The 20,351-nt window shown below is 33.0% G+C and overlaps 2 protein-coding genes across 2 annotated transcripts in view; both read left to right on the plus strand.

Annotated features, from left to right (window-relative positions):
- Positions 1–20,351, plus strand: part of Dnah3 (dynein heavy chain 3, axonemal) — a 671,994-nt gene that overhangs the window by 433,202 nt on the left and 218,441 nt on the right. Inside the window, exon 43 of the mRNA XM_075308183.1 lies at positions 1,799–1,959. Within this exon, the coding sequence (XP_075164298.1) occupies positions 1,799–1,959 (161 nt within the window). The remainder of the gene's footprint in view (positions 1–1,798; positions 1,960–20,351) is intronic.
- Positions 5,262–7,211, plus strand: LOC142233305 (uncharacterized). The gene has a single exon (XM_075304187.1). The coding sequence runs from the start codon at positions 5,262–5,264 to the stop codon at positions 7,209–7,211; it is 1,950 nt and encodes a 649-aa protein (XP_075160302.1).

Below are 20,351 nucleotides of genomic sequence, written 5' to 3' on the forward strand. Positions count from 1 at the left end.
AAAAAATTATAAACTAATTCATTGTTCATAAGACCACGTACCACTTATGAATAAATAAATTAACACAAAACACAGTAATTCCGTATTCTCCGTCCATTCCAAGCAACAATGAACACACGACTGACGCGCAAAATGAAAATCGTGTGTACCAGCTCAATGTTTTTATAAAATTCTTTTCGTTTCAAAAAAGTTAAAAAATTAAATGGTCACGAAAAAATGTACATGGTTCTAGATATGTCTATACGTAACCTATAAAAATACTTTTTTCCCTGCAAAACAAAAAAAAAATTAAAAATTGAATCGTCAGGTACATAATTTCCTCAACCATGGTCTCAAATACTATCATTTAAATAACAGAACATGTTTGCGGCATTTGAGAACCATTTAAATGCTTATTGCCAGCATGCATATATTGTTCTCTGCTCGAAAATTATTTTTGCAAAGACAAAATACATGGTTTTCGCGACAAATACATGCCCTAGATAAGCATTAAATGGTAGCGGCACTTTTTTCTTGGTGTAGAAATAAAATTTTGACAAAATTTTCTACAGTAATAAAATTCGGAAAAAATTTTCTATAGAAATAAAATTTTGACAAAATTTGCTATAGAAATAAATTTTTAACAAAATTTTCTATAGAGATTATGTTTTGACAAAATTTTCTAAAAAAATAAAATGTTGACAAAATTTTGTATAGAAATAAAATTTTGCGATTGAAGACAAAAAATATTTTATTTTACAAATTTTCTATAGAAATAAAATTTTGACAAAATTTTGTATAGAAATATAAAGTTTTGACAAAATTTTGGGCAATAAAATTTTGATAGATTATTTTTGGCTCTTAGAGGCTCCGCAAGCCAAATCTGGGGAGCGGTTTTTATGGGGCCTATATATAGACCGATGTGAACCAATTTTTGCATGGTTATTAGAGACCATATACAAACATCATGTACCAAATTTCAGCCGGATCGGATGAAATTTGCTTCTCTTTGAGGCTCCGCAAGCCGGACGGACATGCTTAGATCGACTCAGAATTTCACCACGACCGAGAATATATATACTTTATGGGGTCTGAAAGCAATATTTCGATGTGTTACAAACAGAATGACAAAGTTAATATGCCCCCCATCCTATGTTGGAGGGTATACAAAAATTAAAATCAATATTATAGAATTTCTCTGTAAGTGAACTAAATTTCAATTTATTTAATTTCCGGTTTCAACAAAATGCACTCTCCCTTTCTCACACACACATACATATTTGGCAATGTGTACATTGGTAATACCGCAATGTATCGTATGTGATTGTGAATGGATTATACATCAATGGATCTTGGATGTGACTTAACTAACCACAAATATTATTTGCTAATTTGCGGTGCATTGACATGGCAATGCTGAACAATATAACTCTTCATCTGCACTTACGATGACGATGATGATGACGATGATGATGATGCTGATGCCAATAATATTTCCCATCATAATCTTGGAATTTATCATTTCGGCTGATTTTTGGGGTGGAATGCAATATGGTATAACTGCTACTGATATAATACGCAATGGAATGATGGACATTGGAAATTCTATGAATTTTGTTCTCTCATGAAACTCAAATCAATTTGATATTGAAATCCAAATTATTATCGGGATTCCCAAATATACATATGTGAATGGATGGATGGATGATGGTCTTACTTAAATGCGACAATATTATTGCAAAAACTCCATTATATCCACTCCATTGGAGGTACGGATGGCTTTATGTGCATGAATGACATCTATATAACTCAATTAAAGGGTAAAAATATTGAACCAATTCCAAGTGAAATGCACGCCTATTACATTGAACGTGTACGTGAGCAATTGCACATTGCATTGGCATTCTCACCCATCGGCGAGTCGTTTAAGGAACGAATTCGAATGTATCCATCATTGATAAACTGTTGCACAATTGATTGGTAAGTATAAATGTAACAAAAAAAAAGCAGGTGGCATATCATATTTACAGTGGTCCAATATATAAACTAAAATGTTTTGTTGAACTGGTACACGCAAATTTTAAACCGGATCACATACTGAAAAAAATATTGTCGTGAGGCCAAAGATTTCATGTCCTTAAAATACGAATGCAAATTTTGCCTAGCATATAAAGTATAATAGAAAACGCATTTCTCTAATATACAGTTTTTTTCCTTGTCCAACAGTCGATAAACTTTTCAATGAAGTCGTATTGTCCTTATAATTAATTTGCCTTAAAAATGGGTATCATAACATAAAAGAAATATTTTTAGGGTAAGGTCAACTTGACTTTAATAGTTGAGAAAAATTCTTTAAAATTAATAAAATTATCTTTAAATTTGTTGTCTGTTTGATCTTGACTACAAAGCAAAAAATCGTCCAAAAATAGGACATGTTTTTCAACACTTTATTTTAAAGACGTTTTTTACTTGAAACATAGCATAATTTCTACTGGATGGCATGTCTGAATTGGAAAATAAAGTCGTCGTTAACTCGTTTTTAAGGGACTTGATGGGATGGCTTATGAAGAAACAAGTAAGGAAAGTCGAAAGTCGGGCGGGGCCGATACCATTTCACATCCGTCAAATGTGTTGGGTGCTATATACAAGGATTTGTCCCAAATACATACATTTAAATATCATTCGATTTGGACAGAATTTGATAGACTTTTACAAAATCTATAGACTCAAAATTTAAGTTGGCTAATGCACTAGGGTGGAACACAATTTTACTAAAAAAAATAAGGGGACATTTAAATCTGAAGCAATTTTACGGAAACTTCGCAAAAGTTATTTATGATTTATCGCTCGATATATATGTATTAAAAGTTTAGGAAAATTAGAGTCAGTTTTACAACTTTTCGACTAAGCAGTGGCGATTTTACAAGGAAAATGTTGGAAATGTCGAAATCAGAAAAACATATATATGGGAGCTATATCTAAATCTGAACCGATTTCAACCAAATTTGGCAGGCATAGCTACAATGCTAATTCTACTCCATGTTTCAACTAAATCGGAGCAAAAAATTGGCCTCTGTGGTCATATGAGTGTAAATCGGGCGAAAGCTATATATGGGAGCTATATATAAATCCGAACCGATTTCAATCAAATTTGGCACGCATAGCTAGAATGCTAAATCTACTCCCTGTGCAAAATTTCAACCAAATTGGGCCAAAACTCGGGCTTCTGGGGCCATATAAGTCCATATCGGGCGAAAAATATATATGGAAGCTATATCTAAATCTGAACCGATTTCAATCAAATGGCACACATGACTATACTACCAATTGTATTCCTTGTGCAAAATTTCAAGCTCATCGGGATAAAACTCTGGCTTCTGGGTCCATATAAGTGCATATCGGGCGAAAGATATATATGGGAGCTATATCTAAATCTGAACCGATTTCAATCAAATTTTGCACACTTGACTATACGACTAAGTGTTATGTTAATACAAAATTTCAAGCAAATCGGTATAAAACTCTGGCTGCTGGGTCCATATTAGTGCATATCGGGCGAAAGATATATATGGGAGCTATATCTAAATCTGAACCGATTTCAATAAAATTTGGCACACTTGACTATAGTACTAATTGTTCTTCTTGTGCAAAATTTTAAGCAAATTAGGGTAAAACTCTGGCTTCTGGGGCCATATAAGTCCATATCGGGCGAAATATATATATGGGAGCTATATCTAAATCTGAACCGATTTCAATAGGGATCTATTCTGAGCCACAACACATACTTGTGCCAAATTTGAAGTCGATTGGACTAAAACTGCGACCTAGACTTTGATTACAAAAATGTGTTCACGGACAGACGGACATCGCTATATCGACTCAGGAACCCACCCTGAGCAGTTTTGCCAAAGACACCATGTGTCTATCTCGTCTCCTTCTGGGTGTTGCAAACATATGCACTAACTTATAATACCCTGTTCCACAGTGTGGAGCAAGGTATAAAAAATTTGGAAAAACGAAAAATTAAAATTTGCTTCCTAGACAAAATTACACAAAACGCAAATTTAAAAGAGAATTATGTCTAAAAAGTATCCTTACTTGTATTCTCCGCTTCTTTTGCCCGGAATCAATACCAAAAGTGTTAAAATAAAGACAAAATCTTTGGAACCGGACATGCTTTTTTTCAGTGCATGACCTTTGCTTCTCCAGGTACCTCCACACGCTCACAAAAAATCGCTTCTGTAACATATACTCCCAAACATATTTTGCTTCAAACATATATATTTTTGGGTATTGCCCAAACATTTATATGTTTGATCTCTTCCAATATATAATATGTTTGAAAGCATATTGGTCTAAACAATATATGTTTGGGTAGTCTAAGTTCCAAGCATTTTGTATTTTTGCATCCAAATTCAATAATGTTGTCTTCCAAAAAACAATATGTTATTATGTGAACATATAATACGTTTGGAAGCATTTTGCACCCAAAAATATTATATGCTTAAAAAAAAATCTCCCAAACAATATTGTGCTCAAAATTTTATTTATTTATTTATATATTTACAATCATAATGAATTATGAAAATAAACAGGTAATATAGGTGCTAACAACATAGGTTTTCGACCTGAATGCTCAAAATTTTGTTTCTGCCCAATTGTATATTCCCCCACATCTTTCTCACTTCCACGAGATTTTTTAGTTCTTAGCACCTTTTTCTGTAATACAAACATTGTAGAAGAAATTATTCAATTGTATGATTTTTTTTATTTTAATTTTACCTTTTGCCGAACGGGGATTCGAACAGCGGACCACACAGTTTGTAAGGATCAAAGAAGTAGCTGATCAATTGCCCAAGGAAAAATAAAATGTTAATTTTGTAATAACAAGCAACAACCACCAACTTAATTCAATATCGCTCCCTGTTAAATAGCGCTCCAAGCTACTAAACACATATATATTTATAGGCTATTTCTAAATGCAAGGGAGAGTGACGCGTAATGCACAGCCTATCCTCTTCAAAAGACAACCTCACCCACTGTCGCATAGACTTGGTGCTCCCTGTTCCCTAGCAAACGAGGCTCTGTCGACCGGCCGTAGGCGGTATAACCTTCTCAGGTGCATGGTATCCATACCATGCTACCAAAGCACGTCTGGGTGCTTAGTCAGCAGCCCTGACACCAGAATCGGACGCTGTGGGTCGATCCCTCACTCGTCCTAAATCTACACGATCAACGAAACCGTAACACATACATCCTACCATAACCAAACCGATAAACCGATGACGACCTTTAGCCTCAAACATGGATCACGAATTGGAACCTGGAACGTACGTACCCTTCTGGAGACATCAAAACTGGGACAACTCTGCAATGTATTCCTTCAATATAATCTCCTCCTCCTCGGCATATCCGAAGTGAGATGGCCAGGGTCTGGCGAGTTCTCAGCGCCGAACGGTCTAAGACTATTATTCTCCGGCAAACAAGCGGACCAGCGAAGAGAGGGTGGTGTCGGCATCCTCCTCTCAAAAAATGCATACCAGGCTTTAATGCAATGGAAAGCATATTCTGACCGAACCATATCAGCAAGATTTCGAACAAGAGCGAGAAATACAACAATCATACAGTGCTACGCACCGACGGATACAGCACAAATAGAGCAAAAGGAAGAATTCTATAACAGCCTTGCCAAAGTATTTCAGGATGTTAAGCGAGGTGACATTATAATTTTACTCGGCGATTTCAATGCGCAATTAGGTGACAACAACAATGGCGTGGAGAAAACAATGGGCCGACACGGAATTGGCAATATGACCGAAAATGGTGAACTCTTTAAAAATTTTTGTCTAAATCACAACCTGGTAATTGGTGGAACATTATTTCCCCATAAACGCATACACAAAGTGACATGGGTCTCACCCGACGGTATGACCGAAAATCAAATCGATCACATAGCCATAAGTAAAAATTGGAGAGGTTCTCTCCTAGATGTGCGAAATAAGCGAGGAGCAGATATATTCACCGATCATCACTTGCTAACCGCCACCATCCGCCTTAAAGTAGCCGCAATAAAAAAGGGCTCAAGAGGCCAGAAAAGGTTCGACACTGCAAAACTAGAAAATCCTACTACCAAATCTGATTTTACCAATGCTATAAGAGACGCGTTTAACAACCATTCTACAAATGACACATGGACACACACGAAGAACATATTGATTAAAGCCGCAGAGGAACATATCGGCTACAAAACAATGACGAAGAAACCATGGATAACTGATAAAACATGGAATCTTATTCGCATGCGGTCGGAAGCAAAAAATGCTACCAATTCTGCTAAAACAAGGAACGCGAAAACACTAGCACAAAGAGAGCACGCTAGACTGGACAAAATGGTGAAAAAAAGCGCTAGATCGGACAAAAGGAACTGGAGCAACCAGATCGCCCTAACAGCACAAGCAGCAGCAGACACACATCGCAACCGAGACTTATATAAATCAGTTCGACAGCTGACGAGGTCATCGACAGCAACATCCAAGCCATTAAGAAGCAGTAACGGCGAGTTAACGTCAATAAAAGAGGAGCAAATCAAAATATGGGAAACATACTACAAAGAGCTGCTCACGGCACCCACACACCCCCTGGAAAACATCTGCAATTGCTCTCAGCATGAAGAAGCACTACATTTTGACACTTCCTGTCCCAACATACCAGAAATAGCCCAAGCAATTTCATCTCTGAAGTCCCACAAATCTCCTGGCCCAGACAACATATCTCCGGAGTTATTGAAAGCCGATAGCTCGCTGAGTGCCGAACTTTTACAACCATTTGTATCAAATTTTTGGTCAACAGAAGTCTTACCGACGGAAGTCAAGGAAGGAATTATTACTTTGCTCCCGAAGAAAGGCGACCTATCTCTATGCAAGAACTGGAGGGGAATCACATTATTAAACATGGTCAACAAAGTAATATCACATATCCTGAACAAGCGGTTATCAGACTTTGTAAATCCAAGCTTGAGAAACGAACAAGCTGGCTTTAGAGCGCGGCGGTCTTGTGTCGACCATGTCAACACTATACGAATAATAGTCGAACAATCCGTTGAGTGGCGCTCACCACTTTATCTGTGCTTCATTGACTTTACAAAAGCTTTTGATACCATACGACACGAAGCATTACTGAAAGCGCTGGAATGTAAGAGAGTTCCAAAAAAAAATAATCCGCCTAATAGCTAGCCTGTAGAACGGTGCAACTTGCCGAATACGACATGAACAGCAGCTTAGCGACCAAATAACAGTCGAGATAGGCGTACGCCAAGGATGTGTCCTCTCACCACTCCTCTTCAACATACTTCTCGATGTAATAATGTCACGAGTAACCCAAAGTCACAGAGGAATAACCTGGGGACTACAAGGAAACCTCTGCGATCTCGACTACGCCGACGATATCTGCCTGATTGCGCATAAGGGCACAGAAATCCAAGGTATGCTGAACGAGCTAAATAAGTATGCGGCGACTGCTGGAATGTCCATAAATATCCAAAAAACAAAAGTCATGCGAATCAATGCGAGCAACAATGATACAATTGCAGTAAATCGGAAGCCAATTGAAAATGTAAATACATTCTGCTACCTGGGAAGCATTATAACATCCGAAGGTGGTTCCTCCGAAGATATAAAAAATCGCCTCAATAAGGGCCGAGCCGCTTTCGCGTCCCTTGAGAAAGTATGGCGTTCAACATATATATCGAGGAACACGAAAATCAAAATCTTCAACGCAAGCATAAAATCAGTAATACTGTATGGCTGTGAGACATGGTATGCGGCGACTGCTGGAATGTCCATAAATATCCAAAAAACAAAAGTCATGCGAATCAATGCGAGCAACAATGATACAATTGCAGTAAATCGGAAGCCAATTGAAAATGTAAATACATTCTGCTACCTGGGAAGCATTATAACATCCGAAGGTGGTTCCTCCGAAGATATAAAAAATCGCCTCAATAAGGGCCGAGCCGCTTTCGCGTCCCTTGAGAAAGTATGGCGTTCAACATATATATCGAGGAACACGAAAATCAAAATCTTCAACGCAAGCATAAAATCAGTAATACTGTATGGCTGTGAGACATGGAATTCCGCAAACAAAGAACTACAGGCTATTCAAGTATTTATTAATCGCTGCCTAAGGAAAATAGTACGAATATTTTGGCCAAATACTATCACAAACGAAGAACTATGGCGTACCACCAAGCAGGAATCTGTACTATTGGAAATTCGAAGAAGAAAATGGATGTGGATCGGGCATACCTTGAGGAAGCCGCACGATGACATAACAAGAACAGCACTTGACTGGAATCCACAGGGAAGCCGAAGAAGAGGTAGACCAGCGAACACGTGGAGAAGACTAGTAGATGCCGAAATACACGATGCGGGATACACTTGGCGAGAACTAAAAAACTTAGCTAATGACAGAACAAAATGGAATGCATTTGTTACGGCCCTATGTTCCTCCTAGGAATTTCAGGAAAATATATATATATATATTTCTAAATTAATATATGTTTGCATCCAAGCATATTATATTTACAAACATTTTATGTCCCAAACATAATATGTTCTAACATACTAACATATATGTCCTAAACATGTTATGCTAGTTTATGAACATTATATGCTTGCACTCAAAATATTCTGTTTAAAAATTTGTGTTCCAAACATATAATGTTTATAGCCAAACATATGAAAAACAGTCTTTTTTATCCGTGTAGAAATCAAATCTTGGCTTCAGTTTATATGCTTACTATATTCACTAATTTTTGCATGAGAGTTATACTGAAAAATATATTGGCATAATGTGAAATATTATGCAATATTTATAAATTTTAGGACATGCAATTTACACAATACACAGAAGAAAAATTTCCGTAATTAAACTAACGCTAAATTTGACTTATTTTTATACCCTCCACCATAGGATGGGGGTATATTAACTTTGTCATTCCGTTTGTAACACATCGAAATATTGCTCTAAGGCCCCATAAAGTATATATATTCTGGGTCGTGGTGAAATTCTGAGTCGATCTGAGCATGTCCGTCCGTCCGTCCGTCTGTTGAAATCACGCTAACTTCCGAACGAAACAAGCGATCGACTTGAAACTTGGCACAAGTAGTTGTTATTGATGTAGGTCGGATGGTATTGCAAATGGGCCATATCAGTCCACTTTTACGTATAGACCCCATATAAACGGACCCCCAAATTTGGCTTGCAGACCCTCTAAGAGAAGCAAATTTCATCCGATCCGGCTGAAATTTGGTACATGGTGTCAGCATATGATCTTTAACAACCATGCAAAAATTCGTCCACGTCGATCCATAATTATATATAGCCCCCATATAAACCAATCCCCCGATTTGGTTTGCGGAGCCTCTAAGAGAAGCAAATTTCATCCGATCCAGCTGAAATTTGGTACATGGTGTCAGCATATGATCTCTAACAACCGTGCAAAAATTCGTCGACATCGGTCCATAATTATATATAGCCCCCATATAAACCGATCCCCCGATTTGGCTTGCGGAGCCTCTAAGAGAAGCAAATTTCATCCGATTCGGCTGAAATTTGGTACATGGTGTCAGCATATGATCTCTATGACCATGCAAAAATTGGTCCACATCGGTGCATAATATATATAGCCCCATATAAACCGATCACCAGATTTGACCTACAGAGCCTCTTGGAAGACCAAAATTCATCTGATTCAGTTGATATTTTGTACACTGAAAAAAAGCATGCCCGGTTCCAAAGATTTTGTCTTTACTTTAAAAAATTTGGTATTGATTCCGAGCCAAAGAAGCGGAGAATACAAGTAAGGATTTTTTAAGACACAATTCTCGTTTAAATTTCGGTTTTGTGTACTTGCTTCTAGGAAGTAAATTTTAATTTTTCGCTTTTTCAGCTTTTTTCCTTCATATGCTATCAAAGTCCTTTAAAAACGAGTTAACGACAACTTTATTTTCCAAATTAAGAATCGACTTCCAGTAGAAATTATGCTATGTTTCAAGTAAAAAACATCTTTAAAATAAAGTGTTGAAAAACATGTCCTATATTTGAACGAATTTTTTCTTTGTAGTCAAGATGCAAAAAGACAACAAATTTAATAACAATTTCACTAAATTTCAGGGATCCGGAGCGGTCCATTTTTTTCGCTCCGCTCCGCTCCCGCTCCGGAGAAAAGAAAATCGCTCCGCTCCACGCTCCGCTCCGAGAAAAAAAAATCGCTCCGCTCCTCTTCGAGAAAATTATAGTACAAACAATTTATTATTTGTTCAATTGTGTTTTATTTTACGAAAACAAAAAAACTTACTTCAATAGTTGTATTATAAAAGAAAAACAAAAAAAAGCAAAAAGTATTTCTTGCTATACATAACAAATAGTAGTAAAAATTAATTATTTAGATTTTGTGTTTAGATTAATTAAAAGTATGTTTCCGTTAGGCAGCAGCGTAAGTGATTATATATATGTTTAAGAGCAGAAAAATTCCGCTCTACACTCACTTGTGTAGCTGGAACACCTAGAACTACACATGCCAGCTCATACAGAGGGTGTGCTCGACGTTCATCCCAAAATTGCAGAACACTGCTCTGTGCCGAAATGCGAGCTTGATAAAAGAAGTAATTTATTTTATTTATCTTTAATGTCATCATAGCGTTCGACCTTGTGCCCAAAAAACTCCCTGTACCAAATTTCATCAAAATCGGTTAATAATTGCGACCGGAATAATGTGAACAACAAATACATGGACAGACGGACGGACGGACACCAAGCGCTAGATCGACTCAGGAGGTGATTCTGAGTCGATCGGTATATATTTTATGGGGTCTAAAATCAATATTTCTGGTAGGCACTTTTTTTGGCAGATCAAACTTATTATACCCTAACCACTATGTGGTTTATGGTATAATGACTTTAAAATAATGTGTTGAAACATTTTATTAATTCTGAAGATTTTTTCAGAAATATTAAATCCATTTTGACTTCATTAAAACGAAATTTTCATTCATGTTAGGATACACATTTTTATGTCGAATCACTTAGCTATAAGGACAAACAGACTTCATTGAAAAGTTTAGAGACTTTTAGACAAGGAAAAAACTTTATTTCAGAGAAATACGTCTTCTATTCTAAGCAAAATTCGTATTCGTATTTTAAGCATGTGAAATTTTTGGCCTCCCGACAATATTCTTTGCGGTGCACCATCTACTATTTAATATGTGACAGAAACCAAAATTTATGAAAATGGACCAAATTCTGTTTGGTCTGACAATCGGACCAAATTTAAAAATTAGAAATCTTTTGGACCAATTTTGGTCCGATCGGACCAAAACGGCAACGCTGATTGGAATTGAAAGTCTATACACAGAGTAGAAGTAACTACTCTCCGAAAGTTTTTTTTTTGTTTTGCAACAGACGTAGAGAAGAGGTTTTGTTATATTTGTAATGTGTGTGTGTATGTTTATGTTTGCAACAACCTCCATCGAAATCAGTCCGTGGTATACCTACGAATATTCTTACTCAGATCTACTGTTTTTCGCTTTTTTCTCCTTTATTGTAAAAATACATTTTCGAACAGCGTTTTTAAGAAATGTTCGTTCCAAAAAAAGTAGATAACATGCAATAATACAACTCAAGTCATTAGTTTTCAATGTGAGAAAAAATTAAAATAAATGTATTTGCTCACATTTTTCAACCAAAATTTAAACTATCCATAATTTTAATTAAATTTTCGAGAACTAATATCAGAAATAAGAGAATGCTAGGATATAGTACAATAGCAAAGCAAATATGAATGTCCTTACACTGAAAAAAAGCATGCCCGGTTCCAAAGATTTTGTCTTTACTTTAACAGTTTGGGTATTAATTCCGAGCCAAAGAAGCGGAGAATACAAGTAAGGATATTTTAAAAACGCAATTCTCTTTTAAATTTGGGGGTTATGTACTTGCTTCTAGGAAGCAAATGCTAATTTTTCATTTTTTAAAATTTTTTTCGCCAGTTGTTATCAAAATCCTTTAAAAACGAGTTAATGACAATGTTATTTTCAATATTAAGACTCGACTTCCAGTAGAAATTATGCTATGTTTCAAGTAAAAAGCGTCTTTAAAATAAAGTGTTGAAAAACAAGTCTTATTTTTTAACGATTTTTTGCTTTGTAGGCAAGATGCAAAAAGGAAACAAATTTAAAGACAATTTTATTAATTTTAAAGAATTTTTCTTAATTATTAAAGTCACGTTGACCTTACCTCAAAAATTTTATCTTTCATGTTATGATACACATTTTTAAGTAAAATCACTTAATTATAAGGACATTACAACTTCATTCAAAAGTTTATTGACTTTTGGACAAGGAAAAAAACGTTATTTTAGAGAAATGCGTCTTCCATGTTAAGCAAAATTGGCATTCTTATTCTAAGGACATGAAATCTTTGACTTCACGACAATATTTTTTTCAGTGTAGAAAACTAAAAAATTAAATATAAATAAGACCGTTTAATTGCATTTATTTGACGTTCATTACAAACATCTTTGTAGTAATACGGGATGAAACTGATCGAAAGTACTGTTGTTACTTTTACAACACGTACTAGAGATAATATTTGACATTTGCCGTTTTTGAAAACAATTACCAAAAAAAAACACGTTGTGTTTTCCCCAATGTACGTACGTACAAAAATACATATCGTACATTTTAAACGTTTACTCACACTGCGCTAAGTACTAGCTATATTTGAAATTACCTACACAGTGTAATTTCAAAGTTACACATTTCATTCAAGTAATATTTTATTCGGAGCGGAGCGGTTTTTCATTTGGAAACCGCTCCGCTCCGGATTTTAGAAATGCCGCTCCCGCTCCGGCAAAAAAAAGGGCTTGCTCCGCTCCGCTCCTGATCCCTGCTAAATTTAAAGAATTTTTCTGAATTATTAAAGTTAAGTTGACCTTAGGTCAAACATTTTTTCTTTCATGTTATGATACCCATTTTTAAGTGAAATCGCTTAATTATAAGGATAATATGACTTCATTGAAATGTTTATCGACTTTTGGACAAGGAAAATAACTTTATATTCGAGAAATGCGTCTTCTATGCTAAGCAAAATTTGCATTCGTAGTTTAAAGACATGAAATCTTTGACCTCACGACAATATTTTTTTGAGAAATTTGGCCATAAAACCCTTATTTATCAACCGATCTTACTCAAATTTGGCTTTCTATAATGTTGTATAGTACTGACTACATGTGCAAAGTATCATTCAAATCGGTTTAGATTTAGATATAGGTTCCATATATATGTAGTGTCCGATTTTGAAAAATTTGCTCTTGTAACCTTATTTTTGACCATAGTGGCATCATTTATTAACCAATCTTACTAAAATTTGGCACAAGGTAGTCTCATGATATATCAACCAAACCTGCAAAACTTAAACTTACGGATGTCACTATACACGGGAAAATGCCTTTAATAACATGTAGCGGAAAATGAAGCACTCTCTGTGTTAAGGTGGGTACTTTGTTCGGTTTAAAATCACTTTATTTTCGCGATTTTCCTGAAATAATCAAAATTATAAATGAAAACAGACATATTCCTGTAAAGTCTTGCCGAAATCTAGTGTAACAAGAAACTGCGTATCAATTGAGTTATCTATCTGCTTTATATTGAACTATTTTAACAAAGTAACCGTGAAAATTTCAACGGAAAAGCGAACGTAGTACTTACCTCTATCCATCAATAAATGTAAATTTAAGTTTTTACTTAAAAAGTCTGGTAAAAAAGAACTTCCTCACCTGTGCAAATATCAAAAAAACTTTCCTGAATATTGCAAGAAAATGGAAAAACTTTCGATTTTCAAAAAAATCGGTCATTCCAAGTAAATTTCAAGTAAATCAGAGAGGTTTCAATAAAATCTGAAAGCTTTCAATTTTTAAAAAATCGAGCAAAGAGGAACTGTAATTCCTCAACCTTATATCGAAAAATCACAATTCATTTACCAACCTTCTCCCACATTCCTGTAAATTTCAAGTGAATCATAGAAGTTTAGATTGGTTCCAAATATCGATAAACAAATTGGGGGTTTTTGACCAGTGATAACACTAAACTTCCCCGAAAATTCAAGCAAATTGGAGAATTTTGATCCAGTTTTCAAAAAGTGGCACAAGGGGTGGACGCCCTCGGTAAAGTTGAGCTTTTCCACTTTAAAAACAAGTCGGACAAAGGGGAGGTCTACCTCCCCGACTTAATATTGGAAGGTAAATTAGCGGATCGTTTTCCAGACACCACATTCAACCTTGAAAATTTCAAGCAAATCGGAAAATGTTGATCCAATTTTCAAAAAATCGGGCGAGGGATAGGTCCCCCTTTCAAATATTAAAAAATCAAAACGTCCACCCCATCACGACCTCTGTAAATTTGAAGTACGTTGTACACCCGAAAAAAATAATAGGGAAAAGTTTACTTGATTCCAGCCGTAGCGGTGTCAAAAGTACGGTAAGTACAGTTTTTCTAAACTCAAGTGCGAAATTCTTAATTCAATCCCGAAAATATTAAGTACAGATTTCTTCATTTTAGAAATTTTCAATCGCGTTTGTGCTTCCTTTAAGTACGATAAGTGCTTGGTTCAAGCCTAGTGGAGCTCTATTTAATCCTAATCTGTACTTGATTCAATCCGCATTTAAGCTTATATTAAACCCATTTAGCGCTTAATTTGAGCCAAAACGAACTTGTTTTAAGCGGAATCAAGGCTTGGATAAACCTTTTTTATACCCTAAACCACATAGTGGTCAGGGTATAATAAGTTTGATCGGCCAAAAAATGTGCCTACCAGAAATATTGATTTTAGACCCCATAAAATATATACTGATCGACTCAGAATCATCTCCTGAGTCGATCTAGCGCTTGGTGTCCGTGCGTCCGTCTGTCCATGTATTGGTTGTTCACAGGATTCCGTGGCAATTATTAACCGATTTGGATGAAATTTGGTACAGGGTGTTTTTTTGGGCACAAGGACGAACGCTAGTGAATTTGGAAGATCTCGGATCAAATTTAGATATAGCTCCCATATATATGTATCGCCCGATTTCGACAAATGGAGTCACGTTGCGCTTTTTTATAAACCGATCGTCATCAAATTTTGCACATAGTAAACTTTTTCATCACCCTTTTAGTCTGCAAAATTTCATCGAAATCTGTTCAGATTTAGATATAGCTCCCATATATATGTATCGCCCGATTTTCCCAAATTTGGCCATAAAAACCTTATTTATTAAGCGATCCTACTCAAACTTGGCTTACTCTAATCTTTTATGGTACTGACAATATGTGCCAAAAATAATCGAAATCGGTTCAGATTTAGATATAGCTCCCATATATATGTATCGCCCGATTTGGTCAAATTTGGCCGTAAACCCTTATTTATCAACCGATCGTACTCAAAGTTGGCTAAATGTAATCTTCTATAGCTCCAACTGTATATGCGAATTTTCATCGAAATCGGTTCAGATTTAGATATAGCTCCCATATATATGTATCGCCCGATTTTGCCAAATTTGGCCGTAAAACCCTTATTTATCAACCGATAGTAACCAATGTTGGCTAAATGTAATCTTCTATAGCACTAACAGTATGTGCAAAATTTCAATCGGTTCAAATTTAGATATAGCTCCCATATATATGTATCGCCCGATTTTGAAAAATTTGCCCCTAATAACCTTATTTTTTACCATAGGGGCCTCATTTATTAACTGATCGTACTCAAATTTTACACAAAGTGACCTTCTGTGGTATCAATCATACCTGCAAAATATTCTACAAATTGGTTCAGATTTAGATATAGGTCCAATATGTATTCATCGCTCGATTTTGTCATATTTGGCCATAATACTCTTATTTATTAACCTATGTTATTCAAATTTCAAATATTGATGTACTAGCTGATTGTATTTAGACTTACATGTAGTTCTTACATAAATCTATTGCCCTCTTTGCAGAAATTTGGATTTATTACCCACAACTAATTGACCGATTTCCTCTTTTTATACCCTCCACCATAGGATGGGGGTATATTAACTTTGTCATTCCGTTTGTAACACATCGAAATATTGCTCTAAAACCCCATAAAGTATATATATTCTGGGTCGTGGTGAAATTCTGAGTCGATATGAGCATGTCCGTCCGTCCGTCTGTTGAAATCACGTTAACTTCCGAACGAAACAAGCTATCGACTTGAAACTTGGCACAAGTAGTTGTTATCGATGTAGAACGGATGGTATTGAAAATGGACCATATCGGTCCACTTTTACGTATAGCCCCCATATAAAGGGACCCTCAGATTTGGCTTGTGGAGCCTCTAACAGAAGCATATTTCATCCGATCCGGCTGAAATTTGGTATATGGTGTTGGTATATGCTCTCTAACAACCATGCAAAAATTGGTCCACATCGGTCCATAATTATATATAGACCCCATATAAACCGATCTCCAGATTTGGCTTGCGAAGCCTCAAAGAGGAGCAAATTGCATCCGATCCGGCTGAAATTTGGTACATGGTATTGGTAGATGGTCTCTAACAACCGTGCAAAATTTAGACAACATTTTTTACTGAAATAAAAAATTGAGAATATAGAATCACATTCTTTTTTCGACTAAAACATTCTTGAAGTTGAAATATTGAAATATCTTGAAATATTGCTCTAAGACCCCATAAAGTATATATATTCTGGGTCGTGGTGAAATTCTGAGTCGATCTGAGCATGTCCGTCCGTCCGTCTGTTGAAATCACGCTAACTTCCGAACGAAACAAGCTATCGACTTGAAACTTGGCACAAGTAGTTGTTATTGATGTAGGTCGGATGGTATTGCAAATGGGCCATATCGGTCCACTTTTACGTATAGCCCCCATATAAAAGGACCCTCAAATTTGGATTGTGATTGCTCTAAGAGAAGCAAATTTCATCCGATCCAGTTGAAATTTGGTACATGGTGTTAGTATATAGTCTCTAACAACCATGCAAAAATTGGTCCATATCGGTCCACTTTTACGTATAGCCCCAATATAAACGGACCCCCAAATTTGGTTTGCGATTGCTCTAAGAGAAGCACATTCCATCCGATTCGGCTGAAATTTGGTACCTGGTGTTAATATACGGTCCACTTTTACGTATAGCCCCCATATAAAAGGACCCTCAAATTTGGATTGTGATTGCTCTAAGAGAAGCAAATTTCATCCGATCCAGTTGAAATTTGGTACATGGTGTTAGTATATAGTCTCTAACAACCATGCAAAAATTGGTTCATATCGGTCCACTTTTACGTATAGCCCCCATATAAACGGACCCCCAAATTTGGCTTGCGATTGCACTAAGAGAAGCAAATTTCATCCGATCCGGCTGAAATTTGGTACATGATATTAGTATATAGTCTTTAAGAACCATTCAAAAATTGGTCCATGTCAGTCCATAATTATATATAGCCCCCATATAAACCGATCCCCAGATTTGAACTCCGGAGCCTTTTACAGGGGCAAAATTCATCCGATCCGGTTGAAATTTGGTACGTGGTGTTAGTATATGGTCTCTAACAACCATGCAAAAATTGGTCCATATCGGTCCATAATTATATATAGCCCCCATATAAACCGATTCCCAGATTTGGTTTGCGGATCCTCTAAGAGAAGCCAATTTCATCCGATCCGGCCAAAATTGGTCCATATCGGTCTATAGTTATATATAGCCGATCCCCAATCACACAAAAATTGGTCCATTTCGGTTCATAATCATGTTTGCCACTCGAGCAAAAATAATCTAGCAAAATTTGTCGAAATTTTATTCCTATAGAAAATTTTGTCAAATTTTATTTCTATAGAAAATTTTGGCAAAATTTTATTTCTGTAGAAAATGTTGTCAAAATTTTAATTCTATAGATAATACTGTCAAAATTTTAAATCTTTTGAAAATTTAGTAACAATATTATTTCTATAGAAAATTTTGTCAAAATTTTATTTCTATAGAAAATTTTGTTAAAATCGTATTTCTATAGAAAATTTTCGCCATGTTGGAGGGTACATAAGCTTCGGCCTGGCCGAACTTACGGCCGTATATACTTGTTTAATAATGGACTCAATATTAATGGCATACTAACTCTTTTGGTGCAAAATAAACTATAGCTCCTAATATTAGACATTTCTGCTCAAGACACCCATAAACATGTACCCCCCTTTATGTTCACCAAAACCTATACCAATGGTACACCACAAATGCATATGTTTACTAATTCAGTAGGGGTGGTTTAGGGTATGATATAGTCGGTCCCGCCCGACTTTCTACTTTACTCACTTGTTTAGTCTTGAATATAATCCCACTATGCGTGATTTAATCCCGAACCGTGTTCGATGTTATTTTATATGCGCTTGATTTTAGTGTGATTTGTACTAACCATGTACCCACAAAATAAAATTAGTTCATATATTTTTAAAATATTTATTATTATTATTATTATTATTATTATTGTTATTATTATTATTATTATTATTATTATTATTATTATTATTATTATTATTATTATTATTATTATTATTATTATTATTATTATTATTATTATTATTATTATTATTATTATTATTATTATTATTATTATTATTATTATTATTATTATTATTATTATTATTATTATTATTATTATTATTATTATTATTATTATTATTATTATTATTATTATTATTATTATTATTATTATTATTATTATTATTATTATTATTATTATTATTATTATTATTATTATTATTATTATTATTATTATTATTATTATTATTATTATTATTATTATTATTATTATTATTATTATTATTATTATTATTATTATTATTATTATTATTATTATTATTATTATTATTATTATTATTATTATTATTATTATTATTATTATTATTATTATTATTATTATTATTATTATTATTATTATTATTATTATTATTATTATTATTATTATTATTATTATTATTATTATTATTATTATTATTATTATTATTATTATTATTATTATTATTATTATTATTATTATTATTATTATTATTATTATTATTATTATTATTATTATTATTATTATTATTATTATTATTATTATTATTATTATTATTATTATTATTATTATTATTATTATTATTATTATTATTATTATTATTATTATTATTATTATTATTATTATTATTATTATTATTATTATTATTATTATTATTATTATTATTATTATTATTATTATTATTATTATTATTATTATTATTATTATTATTATTATTATTATTATTATTATTATTATTATTATTATTATTATTATTATTATTATTATTATTATTATTATTATTATTATTATTATTATTATTATTATTATTATTATTATTATTATTATTATTATTATTATTATTATTATTATTATTATTATTATTATTATTATTATTATTATTATTATTATTATTATTATTATTATTATTATTATTATTATTATTATTATTATTATTATTATTATTATTATTATTATTATTATTATTATTATTATTATTATTATTATTATTATTATTATTATTATTATTATTATTATTATTATTATTATTATTATTATTATTATTATTATTATTATTATTATTATTATTATTATTATTATTATTATTATTATTATTATTATTATTATTATTATTATTATTATTATTATTATTATTATTATTATTATTATTATTATTATTATTATTATTATTATTATTATTATTATTATTATTATTATTATTATTATTATTATTATTATTATTATTATTATTATTATTATTATTATTATTATTATTATTATTATTATTATTATTATTATTATTATTATTATTATTATTATTATTATTATTATTATTATTATTATTATTATTATTATTATTATTATTATTATTATTATTATTATTATTATTATTATTATTATTATTATTATTATTATTATTATTATTATTATTATTATTATTATTATTATTATTATTATTATTATTATTATTATTATTATTATTATTATTATTATTATTATTATTATTATTATTATTATTATTATTATTATTATTATTATAAGTATATATATTCTGGGTCGTGGTGAAATTCTGAGTCGATATGAGCATGTCCGTCCGTCCGTCTGTTGAAATCACGTTAACTTCCGAACGAAACAAGCTATCGACTTGAAACTTGGCACAAGTAGTTGTTATCGATGTAGAACGGATGGTATTGAAAATGGACCATATCGGTCCACTTTTACGTATAGCCCCCATATAAAGGGACCCTCAGATTTGGCTTGTGGAGCCTCTAACAGAAG

The sequence above is a fragment of the Haematobia irritans genome, chromosome 4 (genome assembly GCF_050003625.1).
Source record: "Haematobia irritans isolate KBUSLIRL chromosome 4, ASM5000362v1, whole genome shotgun sequence".
NCBI lineage: Eukaryota > Metazoa > Arthropoda > Insecta > Diptera > Muscidae > Haematobia > Haematobia irritans.

Coding starts and splice junctions, on each gene's coding strand:
- LOC142233305 (XM_075304187.1), top strand. CDS start 5,262: ATGACGACCTTTAGCCTCAAACATGGATCACGAATTGGAACCTGGAAC.